General features: G+C 52.5%; 10 protein-coding genes across 10 annotated transcripts; 4 read left to right on the top strand and 6 right to left on the bottom strand.

Annotated features, from left to right (window-relative positions):
* Positions 1 to 368: 368 nt before the first annotated feature.
* On the bottom strand, positions 369 to 1,384 carry CHO1 (CDP-diacylglycerol-serine O-phosphatidyltransferase; the record flags this gene model as incomplete). Its single annotated transcript, XM_033567188.1, has 5 exons — positions 369 to 737; positions 799 to 980; positions 1,126 to 1,163; positions 1,219 to 1,276; positions 1,333 to 1,384. 5 exons carry the CDS (start codon positions 1,382 to 1,384, stop codon positions 369 to 371), a joined length of 699 nt encoding a protein of 232 aa, XP_033429183.1.
* Positions 1,385 to 1,861: 477 nt separating this feature from the next.
* GAR1_1 (H/ACA ribonucleoprotein complex subunit GAR1/NAF1) lies at positions 1,862 to 2,804 on the bottom strand (the record flags this gene model as incomplete). Its single annotated transcript, XM_033567187.1, has 6 exons — positions 1,862 to 2,088; positions 2,151 to 2,179; positions 2,237 to 2,382; positions 2,450 to 2,550; positions 2,610 to 2,660; positions 2,735 to 2,804. The coding sequence occupies 6 exons, from the start codon at positions 2,802 to 2,804 to the stop codon at positions 1,862 to 1,864; spliced, it is 624 nt and encodes a 207-aa protein (XP_033429182.1).
* A 274-nt stretch (positions 2,805 to 3,078) lies between these two features.
* On the top strand, positions 3,079 to 5,567 carry TARS2 (threonine--tRNA ligase THS1; the record flags this gene model as incomplete). The annotated part of the gene is made up of 6 exons (XM_033567186.1): positions 3,079 to 3,130; positions 3,202 to 3,640; positions 3,719 to 3,983; positions 4,047 to 4,622; positions 4,678 to 5,356; positions 5,413 to 5,567. The coding sequence occupies 6 exons, from the start codon at positions 3,079 to 3,081 to the stop codon at positions 5,565 to 5,567; spliced, it is 2,166 nt and encodes a 721-aa protein (XP_033429181.1).
* Positions 5,568 to 5,939: 372 nt separating this feature from the next.
* Positions 5,940 to 7,376, top strand: ATNIH1004_002496 (glycosyltransferase family 31 protein; the record flags this gene model as incomplete). Its single annotated transcript, XM_033567185.1, has 1 exon — positions 5,940 to 7,376. One exon carries the CDS (start codon positions 5,940 to 5,942, stop codon positions 7,374 to 7,376), a length of 1,437 nt encoding a protein of 478 aa, XP_033429180.1.
* Positions 7,377 to 7,922: 546 nt separating this feature from the next.
* Positions 7,923 to 9,436, top strand: mpkA (mitogen-activated serine/threonine-protein kinase SLT2; the record flags this gene model as incomplete). The annotated part of the gene is made up of 5 exons (XM_033567184.1): positions 7,923 to 8,035; positions 8,102 to 8,234; positions 8,290 to 8,356; positions 8,416 to 8,730; positions 8,793 to 9,436. 5 exons carry the CDS (start codon positions 7,923 to 7,925, stop codon positions 9,434 to 9,436), a joined length of 1,272 nt encoding a protein of 423 aa, XP_033429179.1.
* Positions 9,437 to 10,120: 684 nt separating this feature from the next.
* Positions 10,121 to 12,216, bottom strand: ATNIH1004_002494 (uncharacterized protein; the record flags this gene model as incomplete). Its single annotated transcript, XM_033567183.1, has 2 exons — positions 10,121 to 11,988; positions 12,048 to 12,216. The coding sequence occupies 2 exons, from the start codon at positions 12,214 to 12,216 to the stop codon at positions 10,121 to 10,123; spliced, it is 2,037 nt and encodes a 678-aa protein (XP_033429178.1).
* A 583-nt stretch (positions 12,217 to 12,799) lies between these two features.
* ATNIH1004_002493 (metal homeostatis BSD2 family protein) lies at positions 12,800 to 14,049 on the bottom strand (the record flags this gene model as incomplete). The annotated part of the gene is made up of 3 exons (XM_033567182.1): positions 12,800 to 13,372; positions 13,452 to 13,949; positions 14,026 to 14,049. The coding sequence occupies 3 exons, from the start codon at positions 14,047 to 14,049 to the stop codon at positions 12,800 to 12,802; spliced, it is 1,095 nt and encodes a 364-aa protein (XP_033429177.1).
* A 415-nt stretch (positions 14,050 to 14,464) lies between these two features.
* On the top strand, positions 14,465 to 14,923 carry ATNIH1004_002492 (ubiquinol-cytochrome c reductase complex assembly factor 2; the record flags this gene model as incomplete). The annotated part of the gene is made up of 2 exons (XM_033567181.1): positions 14,465 to 14,479; positions 14,540 to 14,923. 2 exons carry the CDS (start codon positions 14,465 to 14,467, stop codon positions 14,921 to 14,923), a joined length of 399 nt encoding a protein of 132 aa, XP_033429176.1.
* Positions 14,924 to 15,236: 313 nt separating this feature from the next.
* On the bottom strand, positions 15,237 to 16,868 carry ATNIH1004_002491 (3-oxoacid CoA-transferase; the record flags this gene model as incomplete). Its single annotated transcript, XM_033567180.1, has 2 exons — positions 15,237 to 16,730; positions 16,806 to 16,868. The coding sequence occupies 2 exons, from the start codon at positions 16,866 to 16,868 to the stop codon at positions 15,237 to 15,239; spliced, it is 1,557 nt and encodes a 518-aa protein (XP_033429175.1).
* Positions 16,869 to 17,710: 842 nt separating this feature from the next.
* Positions 17,711 to 22,178, bottom strand: UBP2 (ubiquitin-specific protease UBP2; the record flags this gene model as incomplete). The annotated part of the gene is made up of 12 exons (XM_033567179.1): positions 17,711 to 18,252; positions 18,324 to 18,495; positions 18,566 to 18,986; positions 19,044 to 19,710; positions 19,770 to 19,911; positions 19,963 to 20,307; positions 20,366 to 20,454; positions 20,530 to 20,924; positions 20,981 to 21,026; positions 21,081 to 21,288; positions 21,340 to 22,079; positions 22,157 to 22,178. The coding sequence occupies 12 exons, from the start codon at positions 22,176 to 22,178 to the stop codon at positions 17,711 to 17,713; spliced, it is 3,789 nt and encodes a 1,262-aa protein (XP_033429174.1).
* Positions 22,179 to 22,210: the final 32 nt, after the last annotated feature.

Genomic DNA, 22,210 nt, shown 5'->3' with positions numbered 1-22,210 from the left:
TTCATTTTAGGCTGCCATGAAAAATTCATGAGAAGCAAAAGATGCCTCAGTCGGCTTAAATTGTTTCGTCATAATGAAGAACTTGAGTTTAGGCTAAGTTTGCCATTAGATATTATCTTGTTATTAAATGCTGCTCCAGAGCGGTGATATTTACACACCAGGAAATGGAAATGGAAACGGAAACCAAAAAAAGATATTTGCACTCTATGCTTTCATTCTTCATCAAACCGCATTATCTCACTAAATGCCACACATCCACTTTCCTTGTAAGGCTTTCCCCTCTTTATATATGCTCGTAGAAATTTCTCCATCTAGAAAGAAATTCTGGCTCGGGAAAGTATTCCACTAGTCTGTACAGATCTCGGCCTTCAGGGCTTGGGGATATGTATGGTTTTACTGACCATAAGACAGCCGTGCAAAACAAATAATAGTGTCACAGGGTGAAATTCAAAGATACTGCCTTGTGCGACAAGCCCTAGTGGCAGGTCCTCCTGAATCCATCCCTGGGAAACCCAATAAGCCATCAGGGAAGCAATAGACAACGTCGTGGGAATCGGTGTGCCTTCAAAATACTTCGACTTGCCAGACTTGTCCTTCGGCAATACAGCGACGGTCACGTTAAACCGAGCCAAACGGGTCAGACCGCAGAGAACAAAGAACGAAAGCATTAGGTGGTCAAAGGGGGTGCGGATTCCGAGCGCGAATGCTGCAGCAGCTGGTGCCATGCCGAATGATATCTGAACAGAGAAAAGGCGATCAGTATATTCTAAAACCTGATCGAATGATGACATGGCCTACCAGGTCCGCCAGAGAGTCAAGTTCTTGTCCCATTAGAGAGGACTTCCTTCGCCACCGTGCAATCTTTCCGTCCATGAAATCGAAAAACAGCCCAAAAGGCATAAAAGAAAGGGCGGCATATATGGCACCATATTCATGAGGATCTCCTAGACAGTACCGCATGGATGAGAGGACTGACATCACTGTGTCCAGAGTCAGCCACATTTCCGAGAGGTATGGAGGGCAGGTCGAGGACAGGCTTGCCTCCGCAGAAACCTGAAGCACGGTGTCAGCAAACCATGAAAGAGATTTTTTTTTTTTTTTTATTGGAATTATATAAGGTATTACCGTTGAGTTCAGTCACCAAGTCCGCAAGATGTAAAGCCCTGGAGCACGGAAATTAGCCGATTTAACCTCCCGAATAGAGACACGGCAACCTACTTGATCATGCTGAAATGGCCAGTTTCCGAAGAAAGAAGCATCTTCTGCTTTTCTTGACCTACTAGTCTTGAGTCTCTGTAGCTTATGGAATATCTTTTGCTGATCTGAACTCACCTCCATCATTCGCAGGCGTGACACCGCTATTCGTGGAAGCGCTCGAAGACATGACTGATGTCCTACGAGACATGCTCAATTTGAGAATATGGAAGAAATGATCAAAGGACCGATGACTGATATATTCTAATTCCTCAGATATCTGGTAGAATAGCGGGAATGAAGTGGGAAAAGTCGATGCAGGGGATGCTGGGCAAAGAGTATGTTGACAGACAAAGACGCACAGATTCTACGGCTCGGCATGTGCCGCCAGACGTCATTTCCCGGTGCAGAGCTGCGCCACAGCCCACTAGCCACATTTCCGAAACAGTTTTTACTACGAAGAGCGACTGCAGGCCATAGTGGAGGTTCCACAAGATATATATTGTCGTAAGATGTCCATTCATTGGCCGGATCTATTCTACAGCCTCCGTAGACGGGCAAATGTTTCGAGAACGCACACGAATATCGAGACAAAAAAGTTCCTGCAAGAGCACCCGTTTTCCCAAAACGCCGTAATAAGACAGTACTAAGCAAGACAAGAGACTGTCTAACGTCGGAAGCCTCCACGAGGTGCTCCTCTGCCACCTCCTCTGGAGAAACCACCGCTGCCACCACGGGAGAAACCACCACCGCGAGGTCCTCCTCTGCCACCACCCCTAGAGAAACCACCGCTGCCGCCACGGGAGAAACCGCCACGCGGAGCACCGCGTCCACCGCCTCGTCCACCACGCATGCCGCCCCTGGCACCACCAGCCCTCTTGGGCTTCGCAGCACCTAGATGGATTGTCAGTAATAAGTTCCATACTATACTGCGGTCGGGTGGTCTGCTGTCCTACCTGGTGGGGCCTTAGGCTTGGGAAGAAACCTGTTTTTGTCAATCAGTAATGGGCGCATGATAGCCGCAAGTGAGAGCGGCACATACTTTTCCAAAGGAAGTAGCTTATCTCCACCGATGTAGACCTTGTCGCCCGGCTTGAACGAGGTAGCGACAATTCCTTCCTGGGGTTTGATGGTAAAATAAACTTGGTTTATGGGACCTAGGACCTCGTCGATCTTCCCGATGGGCGTCTGTGCAACATGACATGTTAGCCCATACCAATCTCCCTGAGCAGCGTACTTGGAGCTATATCCCCACCTTGTTCTCCAGGTAGATGGGGGCGTTGAAGTATGGGATTTTGGGGTTGACCGATTCGCAAACCATCTCGCCTTCACAAGCATGCATGAACGATCCCAGTTCTAACAATATATCAGCCAGCTGTCACACTTCAATACCACTTATTTGCGGATCCAATTACCTAGAACCTGTGCAGGTGGGCCGAATGACTGCTGCTGGAAGCCTCCGCGGCCTGTCCGACGAAAATTTCGTTAACGCGACATATCCCAGTCTGGACATAGATCTGCAGATATAGTTGCTACTCACCACCACGGCCACCGAAACTTCCACCGCGGTTGGCACCAGAGGCAAAGCCACGACCCCCTCGAAAAGACATGCTGGCTGTGTTGTTAATGTTGACGTCGTGATGAACGGAGTCCGAAGAAGTTTTCAAATGGTGGGAAGCTCGAAACGGTAAAGTGTCGCTAGCCGCCAGGGCAGTTTGAAGTCACGTGCCTCACCGCCTTCCGTTCCTCACGAGGTCGATTTGAATATACGATGCCGACGGAGACTCCATGCATAAGGCGTGAGTCACTGTCACCCTTTTTCCACGCCTCTCTTTGATCTGCGACTTCCGAATTCTTTCTCCTGTAGGGCTACAGGAAACAACCATGGTTGCTGAAGGCTCGAAGGACCTTCCCGTCAGGTCTGCGGAGGCGAATGGTGAGCATTCAGTTACCCCGCAAATTTCTACATAGGACCCCTCCTGATCAGTTGAAATGCGCACGGTGCAGATTCCCTCCCCAATTTTATCGTCGAACGGAACAAGCTGTTTGAGGAGTTGTGGCAGCAGTATCTCGAAGACCTCAAGAACAAGCCACACCCCGATATTAATGTCACTCTGGACTTTCGTAACGGAGATACTTCCGTCGTTACTGCTAAGGCCTGGGAGACCACCCCGGCCCAGCTTCTCAAAAATGTGCCCAAGGAGCTGAGTGCCACGGTTGTCATCGCAAAGCTCAATGGAAAGGAACTGTGGGATTTGAATCGTCCCTTGGAAAGTGACTGCACAGTTACCTATATCCCGTTCGAAGATCCCGAGGGAAGGGAGGTTTTCTGGCACTCTAGTGCCCACTGTCTGGGTGAAGCTTGCGAGTGTGAATACGGATGTCTCCTTTCCCATGGACCTCCTACCCCTCAGGGTTTCTTTTACGACATGGCCATGCCTGATGGGTACGTACTAAAGGGATCCGGGGTGGAGAACAAATAAATCGTGCAGCAATGCGACCCGGAAACTGACTTTGGGAACAGCCGTGTCGTTCGAGAATCTGATTGGAAGTCGCTGGACTCCAAGGCCTCCCGGATATTTAAGGAGAAGCAGAGCTTCGATCGATTGGAAGTCACGAAAGAGAACCTCCGCAAAATGTTCTCGTACAGCAAATACAAGCTCCACTATATTGACAAACTGGTTACTGGAGAGAAGAGCACTGTTTACAGGTGTGGAACCTTGGTCGATCTCTGCCGAGGTCCTCACATTCAAAGCACAGGCAAGGTTAAGACCTTCAAGATCATGCAGGTATGGGCGTGAATATACAATGGCACTTGCGGTCATACTAATTTTTTTTTTTTTTTTTTGAAGAACTCCTCCGCATATTTCTTGGGTGACCAGTCCAATGACTCTTTGCAACGAATTCGTGGCGTGGCTTTCCCCGACAAAAAGCAGATGCAGGAACACCTGAAGTTCCTGGAGGAGGCGGAGAAGCGTAACCACTTGCGGATCGGCAAGGAGCAGGAGCTCTTCTTCTTTGACGATGTTTCTCCGGGTTGCGCCTTTTTGCTTCCTAACGGTACGAAGATTTTCAATGCCATCCAGTCTCTCCTGCGGTCGGAATACCGCAAGAGAGGTTACCAGGAGGTCCAGACCCCTAACATGTACGACGTGGGAATCTGGAAGACCTCGGGTCACTGGGCCCATTACAAGGATGACATGTTTAAGCTTGACGTCGAGAAAAGAGAGTGGGCGCTTAAACCCATGAATTGCCCTGGTCATTTCGTGCTTTTCGGCCACCGTGAGAGAAGCTACCGGGAGCTGCCATTGAGAATTGCGGACTTTGGTGTTTTGCATCGAAATGAGGCGTCGGGAGCCTTGAGTGGTCTTACCCGTGTGCGGAAGTTCCAGCAAGATGACACTCACATCTTCTGTACCCAAGATCAGGTAAGATATGCTGGGGATACATTGCCCTGCACGGGATGGGACTAATCATGGGTAGATCATTTCGGAAATTGAGGGTCTCTTCGACTTCCTCAAGTCCATCTACGGTCTTTTCGGCTTCACCTTCAAGCTGAAACTCTCCACTCGCCCCGAGAAGTATCTTGGCGAGATTGAGACTTGGAACTATGCCGAGGAACAGCTGAAGGCCGCAATGACCAAGTTCATGGGCAATGACTGGGAAATGAACGAGGGCGATGGCGCGTTCTACGGGCCGAAGATCGACATCACCATCGCCGATGCCCTCAAGCGAGAGTTCCAGTGTGCCACCATCCAGCTTGACTACCAGGCTCCGATAAACTTCAAGCTTGAGTACATGACCAACGAGAAGGGCGAGAAGGTCCCCGTGGCCACGGAGAATGCTCAGAAAGAGAGTCAGGCCAAGAGCAACGAACTCGGACCGGGCCGTGCCCGCCCGGTCGTCATCCACCGTGCCATCATCGGTAGCTTCGAACGATTCCTGGGTATTCTGATCGAGCACTTTGGCGGCAAGTGGCCCTTCTGGATCAGCCCGCGCCAAATTCTGATCGTACCGGTCATGCCCGCCGTGAATGACTATGTGGAGGAGCTGCAGCAGATCTTCCGGGATGACAAGATGAACGTGGACATCGATATTAGTGGCAACACCATGCAGAAGAAGATCCGGACAGGCCAGTTGGCACAGTACAATTTCATCTTCGGTAGGTTCCCTCCCTTGTGTGTGTTTCGGCTCCTGTGCTGACGAGACTGTGATTAGTTGTCGGTGCCCAGGAGAAGGAGTCTCGCTCCGTCAACATCCGCAACCGGGACGATCCCGCCACGCAGAATAAGGGCATCATGGTTCCCCTTGAGGAGGCACGCACGAAACTGCGGGCCCTGCGCAAGGAAAGAAGGCTCGTTAACAGCCTGTAGAGGTGTTTGCATCCGTACATCCTGCCTCGGGATTCGGGAGTTGGTTGGGATTGGCTTTTGATGCATGATGACGGAAGTTAAAAAAAAAAAAAAAGGGGGTATAGGCGATGAGGATATGAAGGGAGATGATGATTTGACCGATGTTTACTAGCAGAGCTATATATTGCGCTAGACTCATTCAATCTATCGATAGATCGTGCACTTCCTGTAGATAGTTGGCGGCTCGGCACGGAGCGAGCGATCGGCCGTTTTGACGCCCCCATACGCGCGTTTCACCATCCCTTGGAGTGATGGATCTGCAGTCCTCTTCTGCCCGTCCCGTTGCTCTTGATCTCTTCTTCGCAAACGTTCAACCACCATGTCTTGGTCGCGATGCAGGCTCTCCATCGTCACCTGTTTCAATTGCGCCAGACGAGGCTCCTGCGGCTCGTTGCTGTGACCGCTGCGGTGTTGCTGGGCTACACTACAGTCTACCTTCTATATCTACGCGATGATTTCCCCGATGACGGCGTCAGTCTTTCGAGCAACCCTTCTACCAACTACGTCAACAGTACCTGCTCCGTCGATCTCGACCGGCTCCGAGCCCACGCCCCCAATGCCTCCGTGGTGCAATACGCACGCCTCGAGATCGTGGTGGCACGAACCCGTACCTTCACCGGCTACTCGGATTCCCTCAACGTATCCCTCCCTACATACCAGTCCGTCCGATTGGACACGGACCGCAAGCGAGAAAGACTTCCGGAAGAACGCTGCGCTACATCCGTGACCATTCCGGGTCCTGTGGATAGCGCCCCTGCCAATGCCTCGCACTTGATTTTCGGCGTTGCGACGTCGATGGAGAGACTGAACGCGTCCCTGGATGCCTTTGCCCATTGGGCGGGCGGAACCAACGCCCAGATCGTCGCCGTCGTCGACAAGGGAGGGTCACTCCTAACACCGACCATGGAGCGTGCAAACGCGTTGGGAATCCGTCTTACCGTCGTTGAACAACAGGACGAAGTCCTGGACCGATATTTCTCCCTGATTCGCATCCTGATGGACCGCCGGGAGGAGTCGACCCAATGGGCGGTTCTTATCGACGACGATACGTTCTTCCCTTCCATGCAGAACCTGGTAAACCGACTGGCATCGTACGATGCCACTCAACCGCAGTATATCGGAGCGTTGTCGGAGGATATGTCGCAGATGTACGGGGCGGGCCATATCGCGTACGGCGGCGCGGGCGTCTTCCTGTCCATACCGTTAATGCAGGAGCTTCACGAGGTCTTCGATGATTGTTATCTCTTCAAGGGGGCAGGGGATGGGATGGTCGCGCAGTGTATCTATGAGCACACAACAACGAAACTTACGTGGGACCGAGACCTGCACCAGCTGGATCTGCGCGGGGACGCGTCGGGGTTCTATGAGTCGGGTCGTCCGCTGCCTCTGTCGCTGCACCACTGGAAATCATGGCACCATGCGGACATGGTGGCGCTGGGAAAGGTGGCCGCGGTGTGTGGCGAAGGATGCCTGCTTCGACGGTTGCAGTTGGCAGACGATTGGTATCTCGTCAATGGGTTTTCGGTCATCAAGTACTCCCGACCCCTGCGGGACCCCAACGTGATGGAGCAGACGTGGGAAGACAGCCAATACCAAGGGGTTGGACCGTTCGCATATAGCTTGGGACCGCTTCGGGGTCGAGACGAGGACAAGGTTTCCTTGCGGATGCGGGAGGCTCAGGTGGAAGGACCCGGTCGGGTGCGACAGGTGTACGTCCGCGAGGATGAGGATGCTCAGGTGCTAGACGTGGTGTGGAAAGTAGCGTCCTGAAGCATGCCCTAAGCCAACGCCAAATGTCTGTGATGAAAGATGTTTCACGTTGGATACTGCAGGGGGCCTGAGGCAACCATATATCGGATGATGAAAACAAAACAAAGCACAGCAAAACAAACAAAGGGAGAAAAAAAAAAGGGCAAAAAAAAAGCAATAAAATAAAATGAAAATGAAAATAAAAACAAAAAGAGAGAGAGAGAGAGAGAGACCGAAAGAAAGAAGAGAGGCAAATGAAGGTCAGGAAGAAAGCAACAAAGAACAGCCTGACTGGAATGAATCCATATTGAAGGCTGTCAACTGCGGGGCAGCGCGGGTTTCCATCGATTCCCTCCCAATCTTTCGTCTGCTTCTTCTCCTCCTTTTCCGGCGCTTATTTATTTGTGGAGCAACAAAGAATATTCATCTCATCTTCCCAGAACGTAGCAAAGCGCTCGACTGAAGATCATCTGCTCCTCTTCTCCCCTTCCTTTTTTATCTCATCTACATCGCTCGTCCCCTCCTCCCCGCCGCCAGTCTGGCTGATCGCTCTGTGGGATAGCGAAGATGTCTGATTTACAGGGTCGGAAGATCTTCAAGGTCTTCAACCAAGACTTCATTGTCGACGATCGCTATAACGTGACCAAGGAGTTGGGACAGGGTGCTTATGGCATTGTCTGGTACGTTCGTATCTCGATCCCGGTGGACTGGGTGGGCTGGCTAACTAACTTGTCCCCGCCTGATAGTGCGGCACAAAACGTCCAGACTGGCGAGGGTGTCGCAATCAAGAAGGTTACCAATGTCTTCAGCAAGAAGATTCTGGCCAAGCGAGCCCTGAGAGAAATCAAACTGCTCCAGCACTTTAGAGGCCATCGCAACGTTCGTCCTCGTCCTCTTCCCCCCACCTCGTCACCATCTGACGGAGTTGATGCAGATTACTTGTCTGTATGATATGGACATTCCACGACCAGATAACTTCAACGAGACGTATCTCTATGAAGGTGAGGATACCGTCCATGTTTTGGTTCCTGTGACTGACGTTTTGTCTCGCCTCCTCTAGAGCTGATGGAGTGCGATCTGGCCGCCATCATCCGTTCTGGACAGCCTCTCACCGACGCCCATTTCCAGTCCTTCATCTACCAGATCCTGTGTGGTCTTAAATACATCCACTCCGCCAATGTCTTGCACCGTGACTTGAAACCCGGTAACCTCCTGGTCAACGCCGACTGCGAGCTCAAAATCTGTGATTTCGGTCTGGCCCGTGGCTTCTCGATCGACCCCGAGGAGAACGCCGGTTATATGACTGAATATGTTGCTACTCGATGGTATCGTGCTCCAGAGATTATGCTAAGTTTCCAAAGCTACACCAAAGCCAGTAGGTTCCTTCCCATCTCCTAGTGTATACTTTCCCGGTATCTAGACTAACCTTCGAACCAGTCGACGTGTGGTCGGTGGGCTGCATTCTGGCCGAGCTTCTCGGGGGACGCCCTTTCTTCAAGGGTCGTGACTACGTTGATCAGCTCAACCAGATCCTGCACTACCTGGGCACACCCAATGAGGAGACGCTGGGCCGCATCGGCTCTCCCCGAGCCCAAGAATATGTGCGCAACCTGCCCTTCATGCCCAAGATCCCCTTCCAGCGGCTGTTCCCTAACGCGAATCCGGATGCGCTCGACCTGCTTGACCGCATGCTGGCGTTTGACCCGACGTCCCGCATCTCGGTCGAGGAGGCCCTGGAGCACCCGTACCTGCATATTTGGCACGACGCGTCGGACGAGCCCACCTGCCCCTCGACCTTCGACTTCCACTTCGAAGTCGTCGAAGACGTCCATGAGATGCGTCGCATGATCTATGACGAGGTGGTGCGGTTCCGTTCCGTCGTGAGGCAGCAATCCCAGGCGCAGGCCGCCGCCGCCCAGCAGCAGCAGATCGCGCAGCAGACCAATGTTCCCATCCCGGAGAACCAGCAGGGCGTCTGGAAACAAGACGAACCAAAGCCCCAGGAAGCGCTGGCCGCAGGCGGGAACCACCCCAATGATCTGGAATCGTCGTTGCAGGGCGGAATGGATGTCCACCGGTAAAACCTGATGGGTTGTGTACGTGTGTGGAGTGGGATGGGCTTGCATGACGGTGCATGTGTATGTGCATGGTCCTGAGATTCGTTGGTTGGTTAGCTGTTTGATTGAATATATCCCATTTCCTCGCGCTGGAAATCGCGGGCGTTTCCCGGGGAATGTCACATAAATAAGACAATTGATATATTTTGTGTGGTGTGAACTGTCTGTTATTATTCTTTAGTCCCTTGTTTGGTACTCGTAGGAGAGAAATGGAAGCTAGGATGTAGTCATTATCTATTATTCTCTTTCCTGGTTCTATTTTTATCTGCTCATCTATCTATCTGGCTCAACCCAGCGAATTCATCTCATTGCCTGGTTTGAACCATATATGAATACTGGTATATCAATGCTGCTCTTGTTCATGGCCCTAGCAATTCTGGAAGACAAATAAAACAAAAGAAAAAAAGTAGAAATAAAGAAAAAAGGCATAAAGATCATCAATCATCAATCATTCACCGATATCCCAGGCTCATCCATAGATATAAAGGACAGGTCTGGCCACAGAGTTCCAGTTGGACAAATAGAAATGGCGACAAGCCAGTGCAGTTGCAGGCCAGATAAAGATATAAAAAAAAAAAAATAAAATAAAACTCCCAAACAGAATGCAATGCATCACAAAAATAATCAGAAAAACAAAAAGGTCTATTATCAGTAATAATATCCGCGCCACCATACCGCCATACAAGCGGCCACCGCCAAATCCAACATCTTGATACCCTCGTCTTCGATGACAAGTTTTCCGAGTTTGGCGCTCTTGCCGCGCATGCCGCCGCCGGCGTTTTCGCGCGCCAGAGTGAAATCCAACCGGTCTTCACTGGGGAGGAGACGGGGACGGGGACGGGGGCGGGTCTGCGCCTCGCTGTTGGAGGAGGGACCGTCGATGTCAGCGCTGCTGATGCTGCTGAGGGAGGACTTATGCGTGACACCCGGGGGCGTGGACGGGGGTGGTGGCAGCGAGTGCGTGCTGGCGGCGGAGCGCGAGCGCGGCCGATTCGAGAGGCCGTCGAGGATTTGCGCCAGAGAGCTACGCTTGACGTGAGGTGAGGAGGTCGTCCCCTCGGGGCCACTGTCGAGGGCACCCGTGAGGTCTTTGAAGCCGGCGATCTGGCTGAGGGTGAACGGGGAGAGGTGCAAGGGTCCGGGCTGATGGGGGAGATTGCTTGGCTGGAAAGGTGTGTTGAAACGGATTTCCGCGACAGTTACGGCCGGGTTGTCGTTGCCTGGCTGGGGAGAGAAGCCTGGCATGGAGACCATGTGTTTGCACTTCAGGCTGCGGCCGTTGGCGCTGCTAGAGAACGTGCAGGTCCCGTTCCACGGCGACTGGAAGGTGTAATAGCCGCTCTTGAGCTTGGAGTGCCCCGCGCCCTGGCTCCCAGGTCGGCCCAGGCTGTCGAGGGAGGGCCGGGAACCGGCCAGGTCCAACGACCCGCGGGCTTCTTCCTGCGGCCGGGACACGCACAGCTTGCGATGGAACCGGCGTGGTAGCGGCGGCGCGTCACCGTTCTCGCCGGACTCGGCCGGTGGAGGCGCAATCCCCGACAACGAAAGGGAATTGAGCGCCTCCGCGGGGAGGTTTATCCCGAGATTTGCCAAGGAGAACGGTTCCTTTTGCGTAGCGAATCGCTTATATCCGGGCGTGAACACCTCGATGTCGATGGCACCGCCGTCCATCCGGGGCGTCGACATCGTCGCCACATTCCACTGGCTGCCGTGAGAAGGATCACGGCGAATCAGCGTGATATGAAAGCCCGGCTGATCAGGTGGCCGGCTCTCAGGAGGGTTTCTGGTGGGAGATTGGCCGGGGCTGCGTCCTGGGGAACCCATGCGCGTGTACGAGGAACTCGCATGAGCCGTATTCGGGCCCATCTGAGGCTCTCGGGAGTCCAAGCTGTGACGCCCAGTAGAGAGCGCTTCGTATTTCTCTTTCCAGATCTCTGGGCCGCGCGAGAAGTAGCCTCCGAGAGCACTCCACCGATTGCCCTTCTTCAGATCGCGGTCCTCGGGGGCATCAAATGCACTCTCGTCTCGGGGCACTGGAGGAAGCGGTCGGCGCGATGGCGCGGTCGTCTGATCGTCCGGGGGATTCCCGAGGAAGCTATGGCGATCCGGAGGCGTTGCACCGGTGAAATCGACCGAAGATCTCGCTGATAGAGGTGGACGTGGCGGCATGGGAGGCGGTTGAAGCGAGGTCGAAGACACCAGGGAACGAGCAGGCAGAGCTGGAGGCACGGAAGGGGGGGAAGCAGCAGCAACAGGAGGAGGAGGAGCACCTCCACCACCTGGCACCGGCTTTCGCCGTACATGGTTCAGTCGCGCGAATTCCGAGGGCAGATCAGCCTCTTCGTCATCCAGGCCCTCGCGTCGAAGCCGGGCACGTTCCTCACGTTCCTGCTCATATTCCTGGAGTAAAACCTCATCGTCGGGGGTGGCCACATGTAAGTAGTAGAGGGAGGCATTGATGGCCTCGGCGGAAACGCTGGCCTTGGTGGGGGGTTTGAGGGGCGACAGGAAGACGTCTGTAAGAGAAGGACATCAGCAGGAGATCGTGCTGGATCGCACAGGGAACCGCGTATACCTTTACTGCCGGGAACTCGCACGATATAGAGCACCAGCGGGTCGAGTTTCTTCTGGCTGGGATTCCGAGGGTAGGTGGGAGGTTGCGAGGCGATGGAGGTGATGGAGGACAGCGACCGCGCCTCAACAGGCCCACGGGCAACGTCACCGGAATCCTCATCCACCGCCATTTCCCAGAAAGGGGACGGAGCTAAAGAGAGAGGGAGGGAGGGAGACACAAGGAAGAGAGAGGGAGAGATACAAAGAGGGAAGATGGAGCAAGCTCAACAAAGTAAGTAGTGAAGTGGCGGAAATAATGCCAAGAAGGAAGAAACACATCGGCCAAGAGCTGAGCAGCAAAGAAAGATAGATCGAAAGAGAAAGAAAGTTTCTAGATCCAGATCGAGTCTAGGAGAACAGAATACGAGACAGCAAGCGTACAAGAACTGAAAGAGAGCAAAACACAGTTGCCTGGAGGCCACGCCAGCTGATGGTAAATCCGGCCCAACGAGACCAGCTCAAATTTGGTATCTCAAAAGAGTATAAAAAATAAGAAGCAATCCCAAATGGACTCCTCCTAAATAGCTACAGCTCAAAAAAACATGCAAATTAATACGCAAGGAAATGCCCGGGTCCAAAGGGGCATGATCACCAGCACCAAAACATACACAATGAACCACAAACGCTCCGGCTCCAAAGCTCCAACATTAAGTGGGGATGACGATGATGAATTATAGATAGAATAATACCATTGCGCCTGGTACATAACAGAACTTAGACGACGGTCTCCGATCGCTCGCCTTCTGCAACAACCGGAACCCCCAGGCCTCGGTCCGGGCTCTGCAATACGAGCTGTTCGTGTCGGCGCGCTCGCAGGAAATCGCTAATGGCTCGGATCAGGATAAACCACCCTACAATCATCAAGACGTACGAGATCCAGTCGCTCGTGCTGATACCGCCGCTGCCGCCGCCGCTATCGCCGCCTTCGTTGACCGAGCTCGGGTCGAAGTTGTGGTTATTGGGATCGGAAGGCGTCACATACTGATCCGAGCTATCATCCGACCCTCTCGACTCACTCCCGCCCTTCATGTAGAACCCGTACTGCACCAGTGTGAGGCCTAGACCTGCCCGACTTCCATTCTTCGCCGCATGCGTGGTGTGCAGAAGATATGTCAACAAGAACCCTACCAGTTGGAACGACATCGAGATCATCGCATTCCAAACAAACGAAAACACCGATCCTACCGGCAGTCCATCGACAAAAACCTCGTCGGACGAAATCCCCGGCGCTAGAATGGTCGTCTCCCAGTAAGGAGGTGTGGCATCGGCGGCGGCTTCCTCGTAGGACTAAACATTTGACAAATACGTTTCCCCCGGTTAGCAATCTCTCTCACATCCACGCGATAACACAAGAGACATGTCGTACCGGAGGCATATCCTCATTCTTTTCCCCCCGTTCCGGCTTGGCCGCCAAATTCGCAAAGACGCCGTCGTTGGAGGAACTGATCATGCGACCGGGGCCGGAGCTGGAAGGACTAAACGACGGCAAGATCGTCTGTCGTCTTTGCATCCCAGAGGCCCGCTGCCTTTCCTGGGACGGTTGCTGGGTACTGGTCCCCGACGAGGATGCACCCGTGGCAGAGTTGCTATCCGACATTGATTGGGGCTCGGGTTGGGCCCGCATTAGCCGCTGCCGGTCATCGGGTTCGTCATCTGCTTCGGAGTCGCTTTCATCGCCAAAAGCTGCGGCGAGGGTCTGGTCGGCATCGCTACCGTGAGGATCATCCCGGAGAAGATGTCGAGACGAGGGAGACGAAGAACGAGAGTGAAATGAAGGGGGCGGAGACGAGGGGGTTAAGGAGCTGGATCGGTGAGGGATCGATGAATGGGACTGCGGCGCCTCCTCGTCGTCATGGGCGTTCACCTGTATCGCTTTGTATAAGTAATCCAACTCCAGGTGACCCCAAGATGCGAGGATTCTGAAATGGCGTGACTCTTACCCGTTGGTAACGCTGGGAGCTCATGACGAGCGGAACGAGGGGGCGGCGATCGGAAGATGAGAGAAAGGACACGACCAAGAACACACAAGTGATATTAAGGCTCGGGGCAAAGGAATGTCAGGGAAAGGGAAGCCGAGGAAGGTGAGCCAAATGGAAGATGAGATGGAAGGATGGAAAGAGAGTGGTAGAGTGTCAGAGAGCGAGACCGGGCGAGAGTAAGAAAGAGGTTAAGGCAGTGTTGCTGCCTGGGGCATTCATCCCGTGACCTGGCCCCGTGATTGGATCGTGAATTTGATTTTCGACCTCATCGAGTCTGGCATCAATCACTCACCTTGCTCTTGGGGATTCTTAGGAAGTGATCTCTCTTTTTCCACCTGCTGTACCACCCAGAAACGTTCATCTTCTCTCCTCCTATCCATCCATCCATCCATCATTCATCATGACCAAACCTCCCGTACGCCCAGCTATCCATTACCAAAGACAAAACACCAGGAACAAATTAACAATGGCCTAGAATCTCCGTCCCCAGTCCATTCAGGCGCGCATTACCCATCTTCTCAATCATTGGCCCTCCGATCCAGTCCGCCCGGCCTCTGTCTCCGTCCAAAATTACCTTCGATCTCGCCTTCCTCCTTCCTCTGAACTCCCACCCAACAACCGGCAGCAACGGCAGTCCGCATCGCAGGGCGGCGAGATCTCAGAGACCTCGTTAGATGCGCTTTCATCGTTGTTAGAGAATCGCTATGCCCGCCAGTATCCATTACCGCCGAAGTTACGACGACCCGCCAGTAATCCCGACCACTATGATAATGTCATTAGGGAGTTTGCTGAGGCGCCGTCGCGAGACTGGACGGGTCGGTTAGGGAAGAGGTTAAAGGGTCTATTCCGGTTCAAATAACAGGATGAATTCTTTTTCTTTCGTTCTCTGTATTATTATAATGCTTTGGGATGATGAGATCGATATGTGGATCGATATGTATGTGTATATATAGTGACGAACAAAGGAGAGCAAAAGATACCTATCTCTCTATAGTGTTCATAGAACTGTGCATCATGATAATCAATAAATAACAGCGCGCAAAAAAAAGACTCCTAAAAGGTATATACAATTGGATGTCGTCCTGTTTTTGCTCCATCCTATAATAGTTCAAACCAGCCACCATGCATGAAAGATATAAAAGAAAAGAAAAAAGGAAAGGAAAAAAATTCCATCACAACATGGGCTTCACATCATCTGCCACTTTGAACGAAGCCTCCGTCTTGCTGCGAACCTCATCCACCGTGACTCCATCAGCCAGCTCGACCAGAGTCAACCCCTGGGCAAAGTCGACATCGAACACGCAGAGTTCAGTGATGATACGACTGACACAGGCCCTACCGGTCAGGGGGAACTCGCACTGCTTGACAATCTTGGGGTTACCCTTCTTGTCGGTATGTTCCATCGTCACCACCACCTTGGTCGCCGACGGGTTGGAGACTAGGTCCATGGCACCGCCGAATCCCTTGATCTTACCAGGAAGCATCCAGTTGGCCAGGTCGCCGCGGGCACTGACCTGCATGGCCCCGAGGATCGTCAGGTCAATCCTTCCGGAACGGATCATCCCGAAGGATTCCTCGCTACCAAAGCAAGCAGCCCCCGGAGACAGAGTGACGGTCTCTTTGCCGGCGTTGATGAGATCCGGGTCCTCCTGGCCCTTCTTGGGATAGGGGCCCAGACCCAGGATGCCATTCTCGGACTGTAGCATCACCTCCACTGAAGGATCCACAAAATTGGGAGCCAGCATTGGCATCCCAATGCCCAAATTCGCGTACATGCCGTTCTTGAACTCCTTCGCGGCGCGCCGGACAATCCGCTCCCGCTTGGCGGCGGTGTCCCCCTTGCCCAGGGCAGCGGTATCCTCGCCCTCATCTTTGGCAAAGGTGTACTTCTCAATGTTCTTGGGCTCAGAGCTTTGGATGACGCGCTTGACGTAGATCCCTGGCAGATGGATGGCCGCCGGCTCAATCTCGCCGGGCTCCACGATGTGCTCCGCCTCTACAATGGTCATCTTCGCGTTGCGCCCCATGGCCCCGTTGAAGTTGGCGGCGGCGTAGCGGAACTGGCAATTCCCGAGTTTGTCGGCCTTGTAGGCCTTGACGAAGGCATAGTCTCCCTTGATTGCCTCCTCCATCACGTAGCTCTTGTTATCAAAGACTTTGACGTCACGAGGCTGGCTGTACTGCGCAACCGTACCGTCGGCATTGTGCTTTAGGGGCAGCTCACCCGTCTGCACCACCGTTCCGGAGGCAGCTGGGGTGTAGAAGGCCGGGATGCCTGCACCGCCGGACCGGCAACGTTCCGCCAAGGTGCCTTGAGGCGTCAACTCCAGTTCGATCTCGCCAGTCAAGTACATGCGCTCGAAGGTCTTATTCTCGCCCACGTAGCTCGCAACCATCTTCTTGATCTGTCGCGTCTGAAGAAGAAGACCCAAACCGGCTCCATCAACCCCAGCATTGTTACTGACGACCGTCAATCCCGTAATCGATGGATTAGCTTGCACCGCTTTGATCAGCGTATCCGGAACCCCCGAGAGTCCGAAGCCACCTGCCAACAGTGTGGAGTTGGACTTCATGTCCTTGATGGCAAGGTCCGCCGAAGAAACAACCTTGTTGATTTCCGGCCGCAGGACGCTGCTGGAGAAAGCCCGTGCCAGAAACCGTTGGTGCTAGAAGTTCCGCCATGATGTCAGTATTTGAGGCACCTCTAGGTCAGAAGGCATGGGACAGGGGGGGTTCGGTACCTTGGCGGGTTTGGTAGAGAACTGTCGCGCCAGGCGCAGACAAGTGGCCACCTGTGAAGGCATGGTGATTCGAAGCAAACAGGGTATGTTGGCAAGAGCTACAGCCACTATCGGTCTTACTAGAAACAAAGCAAAGCTGACCTTCCGATGGCGGGTGAAGAGGGCAAATTGCCAGCGTGGAGTGCAGATGCAGATGGATACATATAACTAGGCGCGCGGCGGGCAGCTGCGGAGATGCGGAAAGACACCCGCCTTCCCCGGAACAGCCCCGCATCTTGGAAAACAGCTGGGCCTTAGGTAGTCAGGCAATGGCTGCGGACTTCTCCACAGATTCGAGCCACAATGGACCTAGAATTTATCCTACATTGCTTGCCTGGGCTATTCTTTAGAAACGAGATACTGATATGGCTTGTTTTTACAATCACTCTCATCCCTCCATCTTGACGGATATATGCATGAAAAATTGCCGTCGCCAGCCGACAGACAAAGTGGCGCTTCTGGTGCCGATCCGCGGCCCGCCCTCGGGTCTTCTGCTGACTCAGCACCCAGTAAACACGAAGTTTCGCGCTGACACTCAACTCAATCGTTTCGTCCACTATGTACAGGGAAAATATGCCTATGGAAGGAGGGAGAAACAAAAAAAAAGAGAGAGAGAAAACAGAACCCTCTACCATGCACAGGGAAACAATATCGTAACACCCTCAAATAGCCACAAAGAAATAACAGGTCGCTGATTCCCTCGCTGGTTCATCATATCCATCGTAAACGGGTATTGCAGATGCATCTATCGGCTTTAAATCACGTCAATTGATTACGGACACCAACTGGCATCTTCCGGGCCTTTATTCTCATACGTTTCAACGGATTTCGTGCCACAACTCCGGCCGACAGGTTCGTCTCGGAGCCTACCAATGCACGTCCTTGGAGTTAGTTTCTCTGCTTGACGCCCATTGTTTGGCTGCCTTGCCGCCGTTCGTCTCTTGATTTTCTACATGGAGTTGATCTCCCATACCTGATGCACCCTTGTCGGCACATGCCTCATCATATGTTGGGGGCTTCACGTCCGCATCTTCTGTTCCTGCCGGTGCAGTGGTCCCTTCCGTCAGCGTATGAGGCAGGGAAGTGTTCTGGGCCACCTGTCGGCGCAACGGATTGACGAGACGGTCCTTTTTGTCGTCGTTGACATATACAACGAAGTAAGGTGTGGGCGGATCCTTGCCGCCCGGGTTAGAGAAGATCTCATCCAGGTCATGCACCTCGGTCACGTAGCTGTCATTGTACTTGCGCCAGATATTTCGCTCGAAGTCGCGAATGTAGATGTAGTAATGGCCGACCTCTACGCTCCCACGGTGCACGAAGACGGCGTAGATGCGATAAGGCAGAAACCTGTAGTCAGCAAACTGACTGGAGATCATGGTTTGTGTATTTTTAATCTCTTGGTCGATACCTGAAATATGTCAGCGCATTTGGCCACACTACTTTTTTTTTTTTTTTCTTTTTCTGTAATAAAGCACTCACTGTTCAGCTCAGATCTCGCTATCTCGGATAGTTGGCCAAGTCCACGGACCAACTCTGGGTGGATATCGATAGAAGCCTCCGCAGTGTCGAGATTCTCCTTCAAGGAATTCAAATCCTCAAGCACATCGTGGGCGCCATCCATCAATGCCGATATGTCTAGGTTGCGCACTTTCTGTGCCCAATATTAGTAACTCCCATCCCTCCCATATTCAAGCAAGGGTGTTTGGGGTTTGGATTCATACAGGAGGTTGTAACAATTCCGTCCGACGAGCTTCAAGCATCCTCAACTTGTCCTTCCATTCCCAGCACTGGCGCCGCCTATTCAAGATTTCTGGCTGTTGTGTGTCCATATAGCGATCGAGGTAGATAGTTTCTTTCAGTTCTAAGTGATGCGTTGATTTGAACTGGCTCTTCGTCACAGGGTCAAACTGCACCCGCTGAACTTGGATCTGAAGCACAGGTGGTAGCTTGCTTATGGCACCGAATTGTTCTGCCACAGAGTTGCCGACATGAACCTTCTGGACGTCAAAGGCACCATCAATGGCTGTGTAAATATCGCGAGGCCCAGTTGCAACGTCGACCTTGATATCACACCACCACTCTTCCTTGGACCGCGTGCCTTCCTTCGACAGGATATAAGACTTGGCTTTTCCGTAGAACAAACTATTTGAGAAAACAGATCAGTTCAAATCCGGGGCGTCAAAGTAGAGGAGGACTCACTCCTTGACTCGATCAATCTGCTCCCCATCTGCAGCGATCGAGCTTGGCCGAATAGCACATTGGCTTTGGAAAAGTAAGTTGTTGATTACTTCCGTTACATCTTGCTGTGCTCCTATCGCGACTTCGTCTAGTTCTTGCTGCCTTTGTGGATCACCTTGGGGGGTAGGTCGAGGAGGCACAGGTGGGGGTTTAGCAGGTGATGGGGCTTGCTTTGTGGAGGCTGTGTGGTTGGGGCGACTATGCTCAAGTGGTTCGGGGACAGATCCACCCTGGGCGTCCGTCATCACTGCATCGGCAAGTGGTGGCTCATTTTCCTTGTCCTCGCTCGGAGCAACGGGGGCGTCATTCTTGGCGCCCTCAACGAGAGTGGCCTCGCTGTCAAGATCGCTTGTTGCTGAGCGTTGGGTGGTGTCCGTATCAATGGCCATCAAGTCTTTGACCTCACCGTCTGAAGTCGACTGCGGCGGACCAAGAGGGCCCATGATCGCCAGACCGTTAATTTCACCGAGACCGACGGGCCGGTTTACAGATTTTGTTGAGCGACGACGTATGGCGGCTTCGCTGGAAGGGCTAAACAAGGTTAGTTTTGCTAACTTCGTTTCAGGAGGAACGTCGAGATCCGGAGAAGTAATCATGTCGTGGAACAAGGCCCGCAGCTCCCTCAAGACTGAGGATAAAGCAATTGTCAGTCTTCCGCTTGTTGCACACTAAGCATCTACCACTTACACTCTTGAGATCGCTCAACCTCTTTTTGGGCGACTTTGCGGGATCCCACTTGTTTTTTGTTCAAGCTCTCATCGTCAACGGCCATCTTGAAATCGTCGAAGTTTAGAACCATCTCGCGGAATGGACGCACAGAGAAATAGAACTGTAGCAGGCTATTAAGATAGCAGGTGTTACCGATATTTCTTAGGCCTACCGGCCATTCGGACATATCCCGGTCTGACCTCACGGCCGAACAAGATATTGCATTGCTCAATAGAGGGTTGTTCATTTCCTTTGCAATGATCTGCAATGCCTGGTTGTAGGTATCGATCTGTGCCGGGGCTTCATCCACACATATGGTGTAGGCTGCCATGATTGCGTCTTCATCTACGGTGCGATCGGGTATCTGCAGAAGACGATAGGCATCTCCGATATCCATCTCACCCGCCGTCATTTCGCCAGTTTTGAGAAAGTGTTTCAATGCACTTGACTTTCGCGCTTCGGCTATAAGTTCAACAGCTCGTCGCGCGGGATCTCGGGTCGATGGGCTATCGTTGACCTAGATCGCATATCAGCACCCATACTTCGAGACTGGATCTTATCCGGAAACCGGGTACCTTAGCAGTATACATTGCCATAATAAAGTCGTCGCTTGTATCATCGCCGACGCCGAGAAAGACTTGAGCTTGTTCTACGGTCGACACCCCTTATCTCTTCCATTAGTCGCTTATACACCACCGGAATGTAATCCTCAGAAAGAGGCGTTGCAAAGCAAACTTACTATCCTCGGCCGCCGATTTGATTCGCTCACTCCTTCTACTATTTCCAATCCTCCAAAGCTGTTGACGGGTCTCATGCTCCTGGTTAGTTGAGCTTAGATAGGCATAGAACTTTCCGATTATGCTGTCTTCGGTAAGACGTGTATCGTCGTGGCTCAGCCCAAAATACCTGTAGGCATTAACGACGTCTTCGTTCGTGTATTTGCCTTCTGCGTAGGCTACCTGGACCGCCTGCTCGATAAGATCACCATCCTCTCCCCCTCGGAGGTTTCCTATCGACTTGAGGCACTCCAAATAAATAGACGATCTTGCTGGGTCTACCGATACTTGCCGGTTGAAGGCGTCTATGATTAAGGATGATGACATGTCCTCAACAGCACCCAAATCGTCATAGTACCTAGGTCACGCATCAGCACTCATTCTCGGCGACAGCTGTCATGGGGCTACACAAACGGTTCAGGTGCCATCTGGAATTCGTTCGACCGCAAAGCTTTTGGGTCTAGAGAGTATATTTAGTTGTGGGCGCGGGAAAATGATATCAGGATACACTTACAGTCAAGAGCCCCAAGAGCTGAAAGCAGGTCATTTGAAGCAGGATTGAACTTGAATTCTATTTGCTGAGCTTTCTTCTCCTCCAGTGGTCTCTGTTCTATAAGTGCAGTAAGTTCGTGAATCGTGTCATCGAGGAAAATTTTCAGCTGATCACGGTAGGGAAATTCTGTCCAAGGACTGGGTCGCGGAGGTTCCCAGAACCCTTCGTTCTGGTCCAAGGCATCAGTGGTCGTCACACGCACAAAATTTGAAGGACACACCTTAACTGAAAACTCCAGGAATTCAAGCAGATCTTTACAAGGCATTCCTTCAACACCGAAACAAGTCATAAATCTCTTGTTGACTGCCGATATCGACTTGCTATGCTGGCCATTATTGAGGGCGTTATAGAGGTATGCACGCAAGTTCAACAGAACATTGATTGGCAGGGGTAAGGCAACGCCTTCTAAACGATCAGGATAGCTTGCTATCGCCTCTTCCGCGCGCTCTCGCAGTAACTCCGGGTCGGTCAACAGTCGCACACTGTCCTGGTTGAGCACAGGAGAAGCGACTCGGACAAGTATGCCGGTGGAACAGCTGAGATAGGAACACTCATAGTGGTAGGTCTCTACTATCTGCCCTTTTGGAGTAATCTCTTCGGGAGATGTCCCACCTCTGTGCTTCCCTGATTTATATATCAAATGATGGAGATGATCTGCAAGACCCTGGCCGGAAGTACCGAGAGCAGATGTACGGCTCACAACAACCTGTAGGTGACAACGACACTTCAAGCACATGGCGGACACTGTTGGCGGGGATCCGGCTCCCTGTTGCAAAAAGCTTTGACCCGGCTTGGTCACGTAGCCATGGCGACATGCTGATGGTGAAATATACTCGGGTGGCCCACTATATCGTTCAGTGAAAACCGGTGGGACGTCGGAGAGAAGGTTGCGGCCTGTACTTGGAGGATTGAAGAAGTCATAGTCAAGGATATCTTGTACAAGACGCGGGGCAGTCTTGCCTGCGGAGTTATAGCAACCCAGTCAGTATCACGTGCATATAGCTTCCCTGATGATGGGAGGACTGGTGTGTACGTACCTGACCTCTGGAAGGACGACATGAGTAGGCTCTTAGGAGCTTACAAGGTAACCG

This window comes from Aspergillus tanneri, assembly GCF_003426965.1.
Source record: "Aspergillus tanneri strain NIH1004 chromosome Unknown AapTan_1_pilon_pilon_pilon, whole genome shotgun sequence".
Classification (NCBI taxonomy): domain Eukaryota; kingdom Fungi; phylum Ascomycota; class Eurotiomycetes; order Eurotiales; family Aspergillaceae; genus Aspergillus; species Aspergillus tanneri.
Note: the sequence above shows the minus strand (reverse complement) of the source record. Positions and strands in the feature narration are given on the sequence as shown.